This window comes from Schistocerca gregaria, chromosome 4 (assembly GCF_023897955.1).
Source record: "Schistocerca gregaria isolate iqSchGreg1 chromosome 4, iqSchGreg1.2, whole genome shotgun sequence".
NCBI classification, from domain to species: Eukaryota; Metazoa; Arthropoda; class Insecta; order Orthoptera; family Acrididae; genus Schistocerca; species Schistocerca gregaria.
In genome coordinates this window covers 762,592,977-762,613,366 of record NC_064923.1, presented here as the reverse complement: position 1 = coordinate 762,613,366, position 20,390 = coordinate 762,592,977, and the positions used below count along the sequence as shown (strand labels likewise).

The window sequence follows — 20,390 nt, the reverse complement described above, 5'->3', positions numbered from 1 at the left end:
GAAGGTGGTTGGCCGACCATGAAAATAAGGAAAAGCCAACCACCAAATGACATTAAAACCCACAGTTTAAAACCACAGGCCAAAGGCCCAAGTCAATACAGGAAATAAAAGGACAAACACTCAAATCATACGATAAAAACCCCCTGCCCGAATAAAACTCAACACGAGGTCCGCCATAGCAACGTCATCACATAAAAGGGCAGGGAGGGTATCAGGCAGCGCAAACGTCTGCCTGAGTCCTGTTAAAAGCGGGCAGTCCACCAAAATGTGCTGCCCCGCAGCGACATAGCGGTGGGTCCTCCCGGCGCAACAAATGGCTGTGCGTCAGCCACGTGTGGCCAACGCGCAGCCGGCAGAGGACGACAGAGTCCTTCCGAGAGGCCCGCATGGAGGAGCGCCACACACCGGTCGTCTCCTTCACCGCCCGAAGTTTGTTGGGTGTGGGCAGGGTGCGCCACTCGTCACCCCAGGCACCAAGCACTTTCTGGCGCAAAAGCGACAGGAGATCACACTCCATAAGGCCGAGTTCCAGAGCCGGTGAACTCACTGTCTGTTTAGCCAGCGTGTCAACCCGCTCATTGCCCGGGATGCCGAAATGACCTGGGGTCCAAACAAAGACCATGGAGCGGCCGCAACGGGCAAGAGCATGGAGCGACTCGTGGATGGCCATCACCAGACGGGAACGAGGAAAGCACTGGTCAAGAGCTCGTAAACCACTCAGGGAGTCACTACAGATGACAAAGGACTCACCTGAGCGGGAGCGGATATACTCTAGGGCGCGATAGATGGCAACCAACTCGGCAGTGTATACACTGTTCCCGGGTGCCAGCGACCGTTGCTCACAATGATCCTCTAGAGTAAGAGCGTAACCAGTGCAACCAGAGACCATCGAACCGTCGGTATAGGCCACGGCAGATCCGGGAAACTCGGCAAGGAGAGAAACAAAGCGGCGGCGGAGGGCCGGAGGAGGGACCGAGTCTTTCGGACCCTGTGCCAAATCCAGCCGAATGCATGGTCGGCGCACACACCAAGGGGGCAGACGGAGATTGGCCCGAAAAACAGGCGGGAGAGGAAAAAACTCAATCCCACACAGTAGAGCCCGGATGCGAACCGCGATCGTACACCCTGACCGGGGCCGCCTGTCTGGAAGATGGACGATCGAGTGCGGGAACAGGAGACGGTAGTTGGGATGCCCTGGCAAGCTACAAACGTGGGCAGCATAAGCGGCCAGAAGTCGGTCGCGCCGGATCCGCAATGGAGGAACACCAGCCTCCACAAGTAAGCTGTCAACAGGGCTTGTCCGAAATGCTCCTGTGGCGAGTCGGATCCCGCAGTGATGGATGGGATCCAGCAATTGCAACGCTGATGGCGATGCCGAACCATAAGCCACACACCCATAATCAAGGCGGGACTGGATCAGCGCTTGATACAGCTGGAGAAGGGTGGACCGGTCGGCACCCCATCCGGTGTGGCTAAGGCAACGGAGAGCATGTTTGTTTAAGCTGCCTAATATGAGGCAGCCAAGTCAACCGGGCATCAAATACCAGTCCCAAGAACTGATGCGTCTCTACCACAGCAAGAGGTTCACCGTCAAGGTAAAGGGGTGGCTCAGGATGAACCCTGCGACGCCGGCAGATATGCATAACGCGGGTCTTAGCGGCCGAAAACTGGAAGCCGTGCGCTACAGCCCACGACTGCGCCTTGCGGATAGCGCCCTGCAGCTGGCGCTCAGCAACTGCAATGCCAGCGGAGCTGTAGTAGAGGCAGAAGTCGTCTGCATACAACGAAGCTGCGACGGACGATCCCACCGTCTCAGCGAGCCCATTGATCGCAATTAAAAACAGGGAGACACTAAGGACAGACCCCTGTGGGACCCCGTTCTCCTGGACCCGGGAGGAACTATGGGACGCAGCAACTTGCACGCGGAAGGAACGAGATGACCAGGGACCCACATAAACATCACAGTGGCTCCAACAAGAGTGAGTAAGTGACAGTTTTCCTGGACCCACTACACTAAGAGATGGATGGTGTACAGTGCACATAGCCTTCGAAGGGCACTGAGAGGGTCTGAGGAGGAGGAAGATCTTAGTGTTTAACGTCCTGTCAACAACGAGGTCATTAGACGGAGCGCAAGCTCGGGTGAGGGAAGGGAAGGATGGGGAAGGAAATCGGCCGTGCCCTTTCAAGGGAACCATCCCGGCATTTGCCTGAAGCGATTGAGGGAAATCACGGAAAACCTAAATCAGGATGGCCGGAGACAGGATTGAACCGTCGTCCTCCAGAATGCGAGTCCAGTGTGCTAACCACTGCGCCACCTCGCTCGGTGAGAGGGTCTGAGTAGAGGACACAATTGAAAAGTCTGTGTCACCGGATGTACTCCTAGCCTGATACAGGGTGAAGAGCTTGGCTGTAAATACCGAGCACTGTGCCGGAAGCCGATATCGAAAGACACAGATGCCAATGACGGTGCATACAAAGATACTATCATGAAGTTCCATGAGAAGGTCGTGAAACTGAATGCGATAGAGTGAGGCTGGAATACTGTCCTAAGTAAGAGAATGAAGGCCAAGGTTAACATGGGCCGCTTCACAAAGCCAACGTGGTGAAGGGTTCACACCCATCGGGAAAGTTGCAGGTAGTATGAAGTCAAGTCACCGTAGCAAGTGCTGAAAGCGGACTCCAGAACGTAACAGAGAAGAGGGATGCGCCCCATACTGGCGATCAAAGGAATCGTCGAAGAAGGAGGCATAGGATGGGTGGCTACACATGGCAGACAAACGGTATGCATACCTGCTGAGAAGAAAGTCACAGCGGTAGGACAGTGGTAGTTCAGCAGCTTCTGCATACAGACTCTCAACGGGGCTAGTGTAAAAGGTACCAGTGCCCAAATGGGGGCCACAATGGTGGATAGTGCTGAGATCGTGAAAGAGGGATGGACATGCAGATGCATAAACAAAGCACCATTAAGGACGCACAGAACACTGAGCAGCCGCGTAAAGTGGGCTGTTTCCTATCTACTATGAACCCCAGGGATTTTGTAGTTTCAATGAATGGAAGGGCAACAGGCCGAAGATGTAAAGACGGTGGGTGAAAGCAACTGCGCCACCTGAAATTCCTACAGTCGGTTTTGTCAGTGGAAAAACGGAAGCCACTGTCGATGCTCCAGGAGTAAAGACAATCACGACATTGTTCCAGATACTGCTCAGTGAGACAGGTCCAAAGACAACTGCAATAGATGGCAAAATCATCAACAAAAAGGGAGCCCAAAATGCCCGGTGGGAGACAGGCCATTATAGGGTTAGTGGCAATAGCAAAGAGGACAATGTTCAGGATGGAACCCTGAGGCACTCCATTTTCCTGGATAAAGGTGTCCGACAAGGCAGAACCACCCACATTCACCTTAAAAACTTGGGACTTTTAAAAATTCCTGAAGGAAACAGGGCAGGTGGCTACGGAAGTCCCATGTGGAAAGAGTACGGAGGATACCAGTTCTCCAGCAGGTGTCCACGATAACATCGTTTGCAACTCTGTCAGACCGGAATTTGGTGAATGTATCTTTGTTTCGGAAGGGGTGAAACAGATAAAAACTAGAGAATGAAATCCAGCTAGGTTTTTTGGTATCCCAAAGAATGCGATGACACTTTACACGCATCCGTTTGTAATGACTGCAGTTCGCCATCATAGGATGATGGTTAAATACGCGGAGAGCACATCTCCATGCGCAAATTGCGTTGCAGCACGCATTAAGTCCACCAAGGGACTGGGACACGCCTTGGTAAAGAGGAAGTGTGAGGAATGGAACATTCCACAGCAGTAAGGATAACGTTTGTGAGAGATTCCATGAGGTAATCACAACTGGGGAAATCTTTTCTTCAAAGGTCACCAGGGAAGAGTAAACCCACAAGTCAGCCTTAGTAAGCTGCCATTTCGGTTTACACACAGGTTGGGTAGGAGTCAGCAAAGGGATAGCACATGGGAAATGGTCACTCGAGTGGGCATCAGAAAGAATGGACCACTCAAGATGATGGGCAAGCTGGGCACTGCAGAAGGATAGATCCAAACGGGAATAGGTGTGCTGGAAGTTCGAAAGGACAGTGGGTATTAAAGCAGAAGAGGTTGAGCATCTCTCTGACAGGTTCAGGGAGACCCCCAAATGCGAAGATGCGCATTAAAGTCACTGAGTAGCAGAAATGGGGGAGATAGCTGCCCAATAAGCTGAAGGATGTCTGCCCTGGTGACATCAAATGATGGAGGGACATAAATGGTACAGAGGGAAACAGTCAGGTGGGGAAGAAAAGGTGAACTGCAACAGCTTGAAGATGGGTAGTCAGGGAGATGGGTTGACTATGAATGTCATCCCATATGAGCAGCATGACGCCCCCATAAGATGGAATGCCAACCTCAGGGGAATGTCACAATGAACCAGCAAGAAATGTGAAAGCTCAATTTCATTTCCTGGAGGCAGACTACAACGGGACGCTGCGATGCTAAAAGCAGCCGTAAATCCTCTTTGTGGGACCGAAGGCCGTGAACATTCCACTGGAGGAGAGTCATGATGTTGGTGCAGAAATGATGGCAGCTATCAAAATGCAGGAACTGTTAGTGGTTATTAGGTTTAATGTGGACAGAGTTGTGGATGGAGTCATCAGAGAGACGGAGGTCAACGACCAAGAACATGGCACGCTGTATAGAAGAGGACCACTCGAAGAAGTGGTGAAGTCAAAATCTACCATCAATGAACCTGAATAAGACCAGGGGTTGAGGATCCTGTCACAGGCTTATCTTAACCCATCAGTAGCCAAACCACCTGTGAAAGCAGCCATGTCATACACAAGCTCTGGTGCAGTCATTGGGTTAGCTGTCAACCTGAATGAGTGGTCAAGTGGACCACTCTATGGCACAACATGCACCTGCTGAACATAACATGTTCAATTTCAATGGCTGCTTTACAACCCAGGCCATCTGGATCCTTCCCTCCAGCAGCAGCTTCTCTGCACTACACAGATGGAGTTATGCTTACAACAGATCCTCCACTCCCATAATTTTCCTGGCCTCAATCAATGGCAACTCATTGTTCCTGCACGCTCCACCCAACAGTCTCCCCTGCCTCCATCCTGTCAACCCCTCCCAATTCATATCCTACATTGCTATTTGTGTATGCTGCTCCCAAACATCTCCACCAATTGTGCATCACATGCCTAGCCCACATACCTGCCATCCCTCCCAGCCACATTCTATCTGGAAAACTGCCTAGCCGGTCTGCCTCCCTCTGAGCTGATAGCCACCCACCCCCAATCCCTCTTCCTGCCTCCTCCTCCTATCAGCTCCACCCAATGTAACCCACCACCCTACACAACCAGTCCATCTGCCACAATGCATTACAGGTACTGTCAATCCAGCCAGCACCATGTCAGGCCATATGTGCACATGTGTGTGTATTTACTCCAGCTCATGAAAGGATTACTCCGAAAGCTAGCAAGTTTTCTTCCTCTCTGTGTATGCCTATGTAAAACTCAATGCTTCTGCTTATCAATGAGTGGTCTCCTAGAATGCAAAAGTAATTATGCTCAGGGTCAGTAATTATTTTTAGTGTGGGTTCTGTCGTCCAACACAAAAATCTCATGAACAATATCTTATGTAATCATGCAAATGATTTTGTGAGCAACACTGAATAGAAATTCTTTGGGACATACCATGGTAAATTACCATGTGATGGAATTGGTGCAACAGCAAAAGCCTTCAGTGATATATATGTCATTTGTTCATATTTTGTGATGAGAACATGCATGGAAACAAGTTGCTGTTTGTTGAAGGGGCTGAAGTTGATACTGTAAAATTGGCTCAAAAGGAAAGGTTTGAAAATGGCTAAACCTTTTTTGGAATAAGAGCTAATCACCAATCTGTACCAACAGATTTTAAAAAAAATTATCGGCAAACTTTTAAATGATACAGCATCTTTTATAGCTAACTTTGATCAGCCTATCAGAAGCTGCTTTGTAGAAAACATTTTTAATTTATGAGAATAAATTGTGAATTAGGAACATCTATGACTTATCACTGTAATAGAATAATGTGCTAAGAGACTTCATGCATCCCGAGGGCCCTGCATGTTTGTTCTGTTGTCCAGATAGAAAAGACTATTGCTGGGTTTCAGAGCAACACATTATTGCCAACACTCCTGCTCCATCCAAAACAATGATGGGATGCCAGTACAAGTTCCCTGTGCAAACTGTCTCAAAATTGAACAAAACTTCTAATCAATACTACAGAGTAGCTCAGGCTTCAGAATCGTATCAACCCAGCAGTAGGCTTGAAAACCTGATTAGAAACACTGTAACAGACTTGGGAACCTGATAAAGTGACCCAATTCAGGCTGGGGAACCCGTAAGAAGAGTCATACTTATGACTATTCCTGTATAGCTACAGAGCTACTAACAATTTTTCCAAATTGATAGTAGCAAAGCTATCATGGACCAACTTCATTTTCCCATTTACATGGCACTGAAAATTAAATGATTCTTATGGATCCATCTGTATCAAATGAGTGTGTATACTTCGACGAAGTTACTTGCGTTTGAAGCTAAGTGAACAATCTTGAAATTAATATTCATCATGTGGTCTAATATCAGCTGTCTTGATAGATAACCGAATATCTTGACATAAAAAAGTTTTAGGCTGGAATATCAATGGTTGAAACTGGGGTGGTCACGTATTTGTTTATTCTCGAACTTTGAGCAACAGCTGTGGAACATGTGTCACCTCACTGACCTCATCCTTGTTATATTTGAACATAGCGCCAATAGTTGGGTAGAAACAGCAAATTACAGATTTCGCACTGCAAAAGTTAAGTGTTAAAAGGGCTGTAAAACGTGATTAACTATTCACGATAATACTCTCATCGTCTGTCTTCAAGCTAATGGCGCTGGTGCCAGCATACAGCATATGGTAAAAGTTTAAACAAAATTTGAGATAGCCAGACGGAAACTATTTCTAAAATTGGCTGATTTGACGTGAAATGATGGGTAGGCTACAGATAAGCACGCATGAAATGACACTCATCAGTTTTCAGCAATCGTATGATTGAACTAAACGTTCGTATAATTTAACGTAACCATTACTCGAAACATGTAAAATTCCAAGTTCACCAATTTGGCAGACTAACACATTTAGCGGATTAATTCGAATTGCCTAAATTGACATACAATTTTCTAATATACACGCATATCAACAGGACCGCATTAATAGGGCACCTTCCGTTCATTATGGGCAGATATTCGATACATCTCTAAAATTTTGCTTCCAATTCAGGAAGTCTAACATCGTATAAATTTAGCAACCACAATACTATCCGTATGCGAGGCTGCAACACCTGCTCCGAAAGATCAGAGACGTTTTCACGGCGACATACCACCGTAGAGCTCTTGGCTATTCATGGTCTTATATCGCTAATTTGGAAAACAACTGGATGTACCTAGTATTTTTTTTTTTTTTTTTTTTTTTGATCCATCGAATGCAATGTGGATACGCTTTCTACATCCAGTAAGAGTGGCTTCTCACAGAAAATATCTCTTTCAAGTATCTTCACGAATCTATATGATCTTCATATTCTAAACATAGTTACATAATTAAGAAAGTGAGTGTTTACCCATTTTTGAGCTTTAAAATGTTGAACACAAGCCGCGCCAAGAGCGCCTTTTCCTCCGTAAACGAAAACACGTCCAATCCTTTCAGCCATTTCTCCTCTGTGATTCCGTATGGAATGATGGGACACAAATTCGTGTGACGTCATTATGGCCTAGTTGAGGGTTAGGTTTAGAGATGGGGCTATATTGAGAAATTTTCGTCGATGGGACTGTGCTGATGAATATATATTTGTATACGTAGATATTATCGATAGCGTAGAATCCAAGGAATTCACTAAGGGCAGGTAAAATTAGGAGGGCTTCGAGCACTCTCTGAAATGTCCCGACATGAAGGTGAGTGATACTGTATCACAGGTCAGAGAACAGGGTTTATTCCTCCTGTGGACTTAATATAATAACGGCGTGATCTGCTACTGTATTTTAACATTGAATAAACATTGCGGGATTTTTTTCAACAGAAGAAAGTCTCTTTCTTAAGGCGTTTCGTACTTCGAACAGTAACTTTGCAGGTTTTCGTATTGACACGCAGAATGATGTGTAAATTTGTAGTGAAGTGTGAACTGCCGTAGGCACTTATTAGAAATAATATTGAAAATGTTACACCCCATCTGAAAATTTCTTTGTTGAGATAAAATTTGATGACCTTCCTTTCACTAATAATTTGAACACGTCATAATGGAGACAACGTTTATCCTGGTTGCGAGCGAGATTGTGAGAATATGAGCTGCATTGCGTGCGAATTGCTGCTACAGTATGCCAGTCTGCTGTTTAGTGCATTTAAATGTTAATGTCATAAATGATGTTTTATATGATCTGTACAAAGTGTGAGCACTCAGTGGCTGATCTCCGAACTCGATAGCGCAACCAGTAGTTTACACAGATCCATCTCGGACTGTATTCATTTTCTTTGTAATTTTTTTGCCCATCTTTACATTTACATGACGTTCATACCACTTCATTACCGTCTGTTGTCAAGTTGTTATTACGAGTAAGAGCTGTTTGAATATGGATTACTAATGTCTTTGCGCTCTTAAGTTTTAGTTGTACTATGGAAAATGTTTGTTTACTGAGTTAATAAAATATAATATTGTACATCATGCTGTCTCTTTAATTGGTAAAACAATTTTTGTGTAAATATTTTGATGTTCGTAAAATAATAGTATATTTTCTTATTTTTACATTATGTAATTGGAAGGTGGCAGATATGCGGAGAAACTTGAAGATATAACTTACTCAGTGCTATTTTCTTTACCAAATTATATTTCCAGAATTGAAAAAAAATATTCTCCAGCCATTGACAGCTATACTGTTTACATCAAAATCCTCCAATTGATGCTAGATGTTGATATTGTAGCTGGAAATGATAGCTTCCCTTCCTGTTGTTACCTCCTGATAATGGAAATGCTCTCATACTAGGGTGAGAGTCCTGCATTCGCAGAATGTCTTCGGCGTAGTCTTTTTTCCACAAAGAATTTCCACTTAAACGTTTCAACATGTAAATAAAGGTACACTAAGACTGTTACGCTTAACACTATTTGCACGTGGCAGACTTATTACACAAAAGTAAATTAAAATGTATCTTCGGAAACTTGCTTCTGTAACACACCACCACCCTGAAAATGTAGTTTGTACGGTAAAGGTGAAGAAAAGGTCACATTATTTCAACCCTTTTCAAACATAATCAACTAGTATACTTGTGATTTTAAACCCAACTAAAATATTTAGTATATAATATTATAATTTTTTGTTGCCTTGATGTACTCTCTCGTGCAATATGTTCTTTTCCATAATTTTCGTTTTCAAGGCTGTGGTGGCTTTAACAGCATAACCTTGCAAAGGAAATGTTTTTTGTAACAATTCTGTGCTACTTTCTACCAAAACAAAAACTGTATACAACCCATGTATCAAACTGAGTGGGCCTAGTTACTTTTGAAACTCTCTGAAGTAAAAGCGATTTGGATAAATGGTACAAAAGATGCAGAAAAGGAAATATTCTCAGAACCGTTAGTCAAGGTTCACATAATTTCTTAAAGAACTTAGTCTTTATTGTACAGAGTTAATTTTGTTGGAGTATAAAGACCCATGACACCTAATCCTCAGCAGTCAGTCATTCAGTCCTTGTCAAGTTGAACAGTCAGGATTCTGTTCCTGTTTTGTGTGGGCTTGGTGTAGTTTGGAAGCTTACAATACTAGAAGAAAAAATGACATTAATTACTCAATATTAAGGTTGTCTTTAGCACAGAAACGGGTACACAATGCTGCAACAAAATTTTTTGACCACTTACCCAGTGATATAAAATGTCTGGCAACAAGGTAAAATTTGAAAATAAATTGAAAAAAGTTTCTCCTTGACAACTCCTTTTATTTCGTAGAAGAATTAAATCTATGTTTGTAACACGTAAAAGGTGGTGGGTAAGAATTGCTAACTTAATCTGTTATTCTGTTTTCATTTCAGGGGTGGGGGTAATTATATAGTGACGTTTAGAATACAAATAGATTAATTTTCAATGTGAATTTAAAATGACTCATTTCACATTGTGATTATTTATCATGCAAAATGGAACATGAAAGTAACTTAACTTATAGATACTCCTTGTGGTGTTCTGTTTGCATCTACTGTAGGCCTGTTTTGCATTGGTTTCAACATATGGCAGATAAAAGAGGAATTTTCAGTACTAGTTTACAGCTTTGACCAATGACGTGCAACAAATGTCATAAACATGGCGACTATAATGTTATATCAGTAACATCCCACCCCCCATCCCCCAATGGCTGAGTTAGAAATCAGTCTGTCACCACAACAAGGTTTTTTTGCTTTCACACTTGTTGGCTTAGCCAACTGACAACCAAACAGTGACAGTACACACCAGAAAGTGACATCACATCACATTACCATTATGTCATTGGTTTAAGCCAGTTAAGTATTGAATATTCCTTTTGACCCAGAATAACTTTATTTGGGTGTTTCTGTTTTTAGTACATTGTTGTCCTATTTCTTCACCCAACAGTAACTGTTTATTAATGACGGTCTTGTTAGTTGTTGCTTTGTTCTTTGTATTTGGCGAGCTTAAAGAGAACCAATTGTAAAAGAAGATACTGGAAGGAAGAGGGAGGTTCTCTACTTAAGATTGCATCTTATCATTTTCCCAGATTTCTGTTAGAAGTCAGCACTTGGTATTTAGACATTTTGTGTTATCCTGGGAGACTCTTAATATACATTTTTTGTATGTGGTACGTTCAAGTTTTTCCAAGGTTGCAATAAATAAGCTGCAGAAAATTGAAGTGCACATTTCAAGCAGTGTGTACTTAATTCCTGAATTGGACTCCTTTGTCTGATAGACTATACAGTGTTCTTAACTTGATACTATCTGAAAGTTGAACGGTTTATTCATAAGTCGTAACATACCAGTACCTGCACATAGTTAGATATTTATAACTGTTTCAAATGTGACTTGATGAAATTCTAGTAAATGTTGTTATCTGTTTAATTCATGTGCACATTTTGTTCTGTTAATGCAGTCTTCCTAAGTTTGCTGTTTTTCTTATATTCAATTTGATTTATATTCAGGCTAAACAGAAACCTTCCTCTTATATTGCATTCAGTGTTAAATAATTCCAGTGAGACCATCAAAGCAAAGTTGTTTCTTCGTATGTGTTTTTCCAGTAAGTCTACAGATATGTCAATGTAGTCTCACTAATTATAGCGACCTGTTTATTTCAAGTCAGTATCTGCTAAATATTTTTTCAATAATTCATCTATCTGCAATTTTTTCTGTGAAAATACTGTAGTAATTTTATTTTAGTCCTAAAATTATATGGTTTTAAGTAACAAAACTTACATTTTAGATGAGTGAATGAATCCATAAGCCTGTCTAAGCATGCTGCCGTGTTTGATGTGGAAGTAAACGGCACAAACCAAGCTGGGAAACTAGAACAAAAATATTTGCATATGTAGTTGTTTGGGACTAATATAACATTTGAAACAGTTTTACAACTGAATGTAATGTTTGCTGGGATAAGTCTGCGTAACCAGAGATAAACTTTCTGTTTAGACAGCCTGTATCATATACTGAACACGTCTTGGAACATAACTGTCTGGTCCCAGAGCACTTTTCCACCACTCATGTCATTTTGATCTGCAACATTCCCAGTACCATCTCACTCAACCCTCGAAGTGGAATTATATGGCATTATTAAAGGACTGGAGAGGATTCAGAGATCACTATTTGACGTTTCCTGTTTGTTCCGACCCGCTTAGTGCACTACAAGCATTACACTGAATGTATCCAGTAAACCAGTTGATTCAGCTCATCCATGACTCCTTACAGAAGCTGCAATGCTTTGGTAAAGAGGTGATCCTTTTCTGGGTACCTGGCCACACCGGAATACAGGGAAAGAACGTGGCCAACAAAGGAGCCAACGAAGCATGTTGGGATGGTGTTGCCCATCAGTGTCCCATCCCATTGTATGCCATCATCTCGTTTTCTCATAGATGCATCATACGTCAGTGGGAGACTGAACAGTTCCAGGTGACAGAAAACAAACTGTCGTCGCTCAAATCGACCACACAGGCATGACTGATTTCGTGTCAGTCACAAAGCTGGAAGGGGGTTCTGCTTACCAGGCTGTGCATCGGACATAGTTCTTTAACACGTGGCTTCCCCCTCCAGCGGGAGGATCCACCACTCTGTGAGATTTGTGGTATACCACTTTCATTTCAGCATATTTTGGCAACACGTGTCCTGTATACTGAAATTAGAGCAGCCCTCAGTCTCAATGAAGGTCTGCCCACAATCCTCGCTGATACAGATTCCAGTGTTAAGAGTGGTGAACTTTTGTGAACTGTTAGGCCTCATCCCCATATTGGTAGGGAATGGAAGCAGACTTAATGCATTATCAACTGCTCCACACGTGAGGACAGCCTTCATCCCCACCCATGAGATTAGCATGCTGACTTTTCATCAGGACACTGTTGACCGCGATGTTGAGCGCCCTTTACCATCATCATCATCATCATCATCTTGATATTGAGTGGCCAATTAATATATCTTACCTGAGTACAGTTGGCATTCCCTCATTTATACCACTGGCTACATCCTTTAGGAACAATTTTTAGCATTGCATAAATGCAGCAAGATTTTTTCAGTAATTATAGTTTCACATAATTACTGTGGTGCATAAATCAGCCACATAGACATGTCAAACTCATAATAAAGGGTGAAACATGATTGGGAATACATTTCAAAGCACAGAAAAACGGTGTTTCATCTCGTTATTTACAATACTGTATTGTTTCACATGCCATCTGCGTATTGTCAAACCAGTTTCGGTATAATGATAGTTTACCAGTAGTGCTACAATCAAACTGACATAAGAGTCTCCTATTCACAAAGAACAACATTTCAGTCATACTGGAGATTCCAGTATTTGTTTGAATGCTTTTTTTTTTTAATAGTTTACTTTCTGGCAAAAATTTCAATACGAAATTACCAGTTTTGGGCATCAGCAGCCATTTTCATGTCGGTGTTGACAATGTCAGTTCCTTTGTGGTTGGAGTGAACAGTAGCCTGTGTCTTAAGATCTGAAGGTGGCTGGTGTCAACTGAAACTAACTATTTCATATTGAAATTGTGTGTTATTGTGCCAAAAATACCGTTTTCAAAACAAACGGAAGCTGACCTCAGTTAGGTGATAAACAAGCATGGATCTCAAAACATCTGCAGCATCTGAGTGCACCACAGATATTGGAGTGCAGCAGCTTTGCCAGTCAGATACCCTTGGAGTTCATCTCACTTTTGATTGTTGTGGCACTCTACTGCAGTTGGTTACCTATATATTATGCTGTGTTTGTGGTGTTACTGTTGAATGTGGAAGGGATGAGAAACAGCAAATCTTTATTTTGCTATGTGGTCCATTGCTCTTAAGAAGCACAGTAGCAAAAAATGTTCTTTAAGGGTTAGCTTTCATCACAGCACACACACTTGTATGCAAGCACAGTTTGAGACTCAGGAACTGTCTGTTGTTGCCGCTCCTTTTCCTGTTGGCCACATTTTCTGCTAGCACTGGTATTTGCTCAGCTGCTTGCTTTATTGAGCACCGCATTGCTACAATTGATGCCCTTTATCATGGATGTGGGTATAGTTCTTTTTCTGTGATGTTTAATTGGAAAAAATGAACGTGTTGAAAGAGCTGCACATAATAAAAATTTAGTTACTTCAAACAATTTAGTTTTAGACTGTTGACTGGATGAGTGCTACAATTGCTGCTTGCATAATGAACCCGTGTATTTTCCAGGCGTTAGCTGTGATGCGTGCTTGAGAGGAAATTTTCGTGGACGACGTTACAAGTGTTTAATATGCTATGATTATGATTTGTGTGCTGCATGCTATGAAGTAGGAGCAACCACCACAAGACACACGACTGAGCACCCTATGCAGTGTATTCTAACTAGGTCAGATTTTGGTGAGTACTGTCCCCGTTTACTGAAATTATAAATATATCCAGCTCTTGCTATAGCACTTTTTCATCCTTTTAACACTGCCACCTTCTGTAATTAGTTTAGCAAAATGAATCTGTTTAATGGTGTTATTTAATTTACACTGTGATTCATTTATCTGCATAAAGGTATAACTTCCTTATAACTTAACAGAGGCTAGTAGAGAGAAACATTTGTGATTGCAGCTTGTGAAAGAACCAGTAACTTTCAAAGAACATCAGAGCTGTGAAATATTTGTGCGCATGTTTTACATTTCCTGTATCACCCTCAAATTCGTGTTGGCACTTTTGAGTGCCAGTGAGAATTACTAATTCTTATGACTTTATTTTGGTGGAAGATAGAGACAAAATTGAGTGCTTTGCTTTCCACGTGGAGAGCATGAGACTGATGATTATTGATGTAACTATTGTGGATTATTGTGCTGGTGACTGGTTCTTGTAATTATTTCTTGTATACTCTGTTTCTTGGAATATGACAGGATTTCTTGGGAGTCCAATGTTGTAGATTGGTTTTGAGTTATTAAAACCAGTGAATGTGACTCTAGAAAAACTGGCTGTGGCGATGTACTGATCTGTAGCATAAGACAATGGTTGTTTCAAAAGCTTTGAGGAGCATTTTTGTGATGTCTCGATTTTTTAGGTGATGGTCAAACAGGAACCTAAGAGTACAATTTAAATTAAATTTTATGGGATATTCTGTTTTATATGACAGTATTCTGCACAATATATTCCATTATGCTCTCACGTAATTTCATGCACTTGACATCATGACAATGTTTTTCAAATGCTATTTTCTCGGTGGTACTGTGTTCTTGTGTAAGCTATTAATTCGTCTTGTTTACTTCTCATCATTGACCTCACAAACAGTTATCAAATGCAGTACACAACAAAAAACCATGGTACAACATAAGAAGACCACTTTTACTGCAAGATGTGGTGGATTCTTGGTTACAGTAAATCATATAAAATGTGGTGAACAGTTCTAGATGCCTGTGGATTGTTTTTTGTGTTGTCACATAATGTTAAAATAGTTGGATGGAATTTTTAATCTTAGTTGGTAAACAAGGCAATGAATTGAACTGGAGGGAAAAGAGTTTTGTGGCAGAACCTGACAAAACCAGGTATAAGTTGATGGAACATGGTCAGTGGCATCAAGGAATTCTCAGTTTGGCAATAGAGGCTGGATGTGTGGGTTACAAATTGTGGAAGGAGACAAAGATGTGACTACAGTAAACACGTTCAAGTGGGTGTAGGTTGTGGTAGTTATGGAGACACTTGTATGGAGAGCTATATCAAAGTAGTCTCCAGACTGAAGACCATAAAAACAAAACAGCTAATTTGTATTTCGTCTTCTCATCACCATGTATAGTTCAGTTTTGTGATGATTTGCTCTGTTGCAAAAGTTGATTACTGAAAAAGTATTAATGATTCATATTGTTTCTCACCTACGTAGCAGGCAACAGCAATGTGCAGTGGCACTTGACTTAAAGATAGTTAATGCCCTGATGGTTGGGGAAATCCATAATTAAGGCAGCACAGGGAGTAGACATGGGATATAAAATACCTGGGGTCTTGTTTGGGGGAGAGATCAGGGTGGGGGAGGGGGGGGGGGGGTGCTTGAAAATCCTTGTCACTATATTCCAATGTCATGGTTTAAATTCCAAGCTCAACTGCCTCCCTTCTTCAACACTTTCTAGTCGGGAAGGTGGGGGGGGGGGGGGGGGGGGTCAGCGTGTAGCACTGTTGGTGATGGGCTGCCCATTAGATGATGAAATTCGGCTAGGTGTATTGCTGGAGGCTATGTGATTGTACGGAGTTTCCCTATTCTCCTCCTTTTGTTACCACCACAAATGACGACAACAGATAGCTGTAGTTAATACATCTGACATACATGCCACCAGAGTGAGATTTTCACCAGGTTTTGGGTGATATAAGTAAGTTGATCTATTAATAGTGCTTACGAATTAAAATAAATTGAAAGAGAAAAAACTAGTTGAGAAAAGCAAGAAGTCTTTGCACCTCAGACTGTTGTCAAAATATGTGAAACTCTGAGATAGTGGTAACATCCCAATAAATTGCTCACAGGTAAATGATGGAGTAGAGACAGGTTAATGCACACAGTGAGCTTATACAAATGAAGGCAGATGCATGCCACAAACCACAGTCTTGCTGTCAGGAAAAAAAGACCCTACAGTTGACTGCCCTGCTTTATAGAAAAGCACGTTACCCTGGTATGGTTTGTGTGTTTACCTTTACCCTGGAAGCACATCAGTTGTGCACCATTGTTGTAGTGGCCAAATTGCTGCTGAAGTAATTTGGACTTTTACAATGTTTGCAACAACTGAAGAATTCGATACAGTGTTCATATAAAGCAGGTACCCTGTAACTGTTAGAGCAATGGTGCAGTTGTGTGCTGAAATGTATCCTCGTAGTCTGTCTTTGTGCATCTACATCTACTTTGGTACTCCACAAGCCTCCATACAGTGTGTGGCAGAGGGTACCCTGTACCACTACTAGTCATTTCCTTTCATGTTCCACTCACAAATAGAGCGATGGGAAACAACTGTCTAAATGCCTCTCTATGGGCCCTAATTTCTTATCTTATTTTCGTAGTCCCTACGCACAATGTATGTTGGATTTCCGTTTGAGTTCGTGAAGCACCTCCCAGTAACAAATCTAGGAGCCCGCCGCTGAATTGCTTTGATGTCTTCCTTCGATCTGACGTCGTACAGGTTTCAAACACTCGAGCAGTACTCGGGAATAGGTCACACCAGCATCCTATTTGCTGTCTCCTTTACAAGGGAACCACTCTTTCCTAAAATTCTCCTAATAAACTGAAGTCAGCCACTTGTTGGCCCTACCACACTTCTCACATGCTCGTTCCATTTCACATCCTTTTGCAACATTATGCCCTGATATTTAAACAAATTGACTGTGTCAAGCAGGACAGTAGTAATACTGTATCCAAACATTGTAGGTTTGATCTTCCTACTCATCCACATTAAGTTACATTTCTTCTACATTTAGGGCTAGCTGCCATTCAACACACCAACTGGAAATTTTGTTGAAGTCATCTTGTGTCTTCCCACAGGCACTCAACTTTGCCACTCTACCAATCACCACAGCATCATCAGCAGCAAACAGCCGCAGATTCTTGCCCACCCTTTCCACTAAGTAATTTATATATATAGAGAACAACAGTGGTCCTATCACAGTTCCGTAGGGCACTCTGCTGATACCCTGGACCGTTATGAACATTCGCTGTCGAGGAGAACAGACTGGGTTCTATTATTTAAGAAGTATTCGAGCCTCTTGCATGTCTGTGACTTATTCCATATGTTCGTACCTTCATTAACAGCCTGCAATGGGGCACCATGTCAAATGCTTTTTGGAAATATAGATATATGGAATCTGCCTGATGCCCTTCACCTATAATTCGCAGCATATCATAAGAAAAGGACAACCTGAGTTTCGCATGAACGTTGTCTTCTAAAGTCATGCTGATTCATGGATATAAGCGTCTCAGGGTCAAGAAAGTTTATTATATTCAAACTAAGAATATGTCCAAGGATTCTGCAGCAAACAGAAGATACTGGAGTCGTCTGTGCATTTTTCCAGTTGCTTGGGACTTCATGCTGGGTGAGAGATTCGTGAGAAATGCAAGCTAGGCAAGGGGCCAAAGCCATAGAATACTCTTTGTAAAATCATATTGGGATTCCATCTGGACCTGATGATTTATTTACTTTCAAATCTTTCAGCTGTTTCTCTACACCAGGGATGATTACTACTATGGTCAAATGACAGTATGATAGTCTGATTATTCTGTGTGAATGGTTTCTTTAATGTGAAATTTAAAACTTTGGCTTTCGTTTTGCTATCTTCAACTGCCACACCAGATTGGTCAACGAGGGACTGAATAGAAGCCTTAGACCCACTTATCGATTTTACATAACACCAGAATTTCCTCGGGTTCTCTGCAAGATCTTTTTCTGAGCTGTGATGATGGTAATTGTTGTATGCTTTGCACATATATCTTTTCACAGACACCCAAATCTCTAATAACCTTTGCTTGTCGTCATTTGTGCGCACCCTTTTGAACCGAGTACTAGGCACATAACTTTCCAGACCATGATTTACAATCTGCTTAAACTTTGCCCATAATTCCTCTACATCCATCTTGCTGAAACTGAGTGATGCCAATTCACTGTGAAAGTGAGATACTAATAACTGCTTATCTGATCTATCTAGCAGAAACACTCTCCTAACCTTCTTGACTAATTTATTAACTTTCATAATCTTAGTGGCTATAATGACATCATGATTGCTAATCCCCTATCATTGTTTCATTCATCATTTCATCTTGCAAAGCTACTCATTCATTTTGTGTCATATTCCTTTCATCCACATCTATATTCATTCTCTATGAACCACCTTATTGGTCATGACAGAGGGTACCTTGTACCACTACTAGATTTCCTTATCCACTTGCAAATAGAGTGAGGCGAAAACAGTTGTCTGTATGCCTCTGTACAAGCTGTAATTTCTGCTTGTAATTTCTCATATATTTGTGTCCACTATGTGAAATGGATTTCACAGCAGTAGTATAGTTCTGCTGTCAGCCTGAAATGTTGGTTCTTCAAATTTCTTTGATATTGTTCCTCGAAAAGAGTGTCACTTTCCCTCCAACAATCCTCATTTGAGTTCCTGAACCATCTGCATAATACTTGCATGTTGATCGAACTTGCAAGTAACAGAACTAGCATACCGCCTCTGAATTGTTTCGATGTCTTCCTTTAATCTGACCTGGCGGTTATGCCAAACACTTGAGCAGTACTCAAGAATGGGTTGCAGTAGTATTCTATATGCAGTCACCTTTACAGATAACCACATTTTCCTAAAATTCTCCCTATAAAATCAATCATTCACTTTCCCCACTACAATCCTTACATGCTGTTTCTATTTCATATCGCTCTACGTCACAGCTAGCTATTCAATCGACATGACTTTGTCAAGCAGTATACTACTGATGCTGTATGTGAGCATTGCAGGATTATCATCCCTACTCATCAGCATTAGCTTATATTTTTCTACTTTTAGATGCAGTTGCCATTCATCACACAAACTATAAATTGTCTTAAGTCATCCTTCTACAGTCAGTCAACTTTGACACCTTCTTGAACTCCACAGCATCACCAGCAAACAACCACAGAGTGCTGTGCAACCTGTCTGCCAGATCATTTATTTAGAAAATAAGTTATCCTGTCACACTTCCCTGGGACAGTCCTGACAATACTGATGGACACCGGCTATCTAGAAAAACATATTGGGTTCTGTTACACCATGTAATAAGATTTTATTTTAAGTTAATTTTTTGTTGTTACTGATGCAGTATGTTTCAAAACACTAAGTAAACTCTGTCTTGAAAGTGGGAAATTATTTTTAGGGAAATGGCAGTGATTTTTATTAAATTCAGGAAAATGCATTTATTTTGAACAGTTAAAACCCATGAAACAAAACGAAATTCTTAAATGCAATGTTTGAGAAATTGTAAATGCAGTAAATATACAGAATGAATCAAGGAGGACTTGAGATAACTTACAGAATTGGTAGATGTCTCATTTTGTACATCTTGTTGTTGTTGTGGTCTTCAGTCCTGAGACTGGTTTGATGCAGCTCTCCATGCTACTCTGTCCTGTGCAAGCTTCTTCATCTCCCAGTACCTACTGCAACCTACATCCTTCTGTATCTGCTTAGTGTATTCATCTCTTGGTCTCCCTCTGCGATTTTTACCTCCACACTGCCCTCCAATACCAAATTGGTGATCCCTTGATCCCTCAGAACATGTCCTACCAACCGATCCCTTCTTCTAGTCAAGTTGGGCCACAAACTTCTCTTCTCCCCAATCCTATTCAGTACATAACCATCTCAAATTTGATTCACATAGTGCATCAGTACCCCATTCCGCCACCAGGAGTGCCAGCATAGTGCACAATTAAAATGGCTACTTTCACTAGTGTGGAATATGTTTGCTATGTGTTTTGCTTTCATGAAACAAACTCTGTAACAACTGCTTGGTGTAAATTTTGCACTGAATATACTGAAGAACCTCCAAGTAGGCTTACAATTTACCCTTGCCACAGTAACTTTGCTGAGACAGGTTATTCACTGTGACATGATAAATCACCAGGTCTCCCACGTTTTGATGATTATGTCAAACAGGTTAGGAAGTGCTTAGCCCACAGCCCACAAAAAT

The 20,390-nt window shown here is 41.8% G+C and overlaps 2 protein-coding genes across 3 annotated transcripts in view; one reads left to right on the top strand and one right to left on the bottom strand.

The window, feature by feature from the left end:
- The window catches only part of LOC126365829 (dihydropteridine reductase), a 51,406-nt gene extending 43,617 nt beyond the window's left edge, over positions 1-7,789 (bottom strand). The window contains exon 1 of the mRNA XM_050008456.1: positions 7,646-7,789. Coding sequence (XP_049864413.1) covers positions 7,646-7,789 — 144 coding nt within the window. The remainder of the gene's footprint in view (positions 1-7,645) is intronic.
- LOC126365828 (E3 ubiquitin-protein ligase KCMF1-like) overlaps positions 7,788-20,390 on the top strand; it is a 111,506-nt gene continuing 98,903 nt past the window's right edge. Inside the window, exons 1-2 of one of the 2 annotated variants that reach the window (XM_050008455.1) lie at positions 7,788-7,976; positions 13,937-14,104. In XM_050008455.1, the coding sequence (XP_049864412.1) occupies positions 7,961-7,976; positions 13,937-14,104 (184 nt within the window). In that variant the 5' untranslated portion in view covers positions 7,788-7,960. The remainder of the gene's footprint in view (positions 7,977-13,936; positions 14,105-20,390) is intronic. The other variant, XM_050008454.1, reaches the window with a different exon arrangement.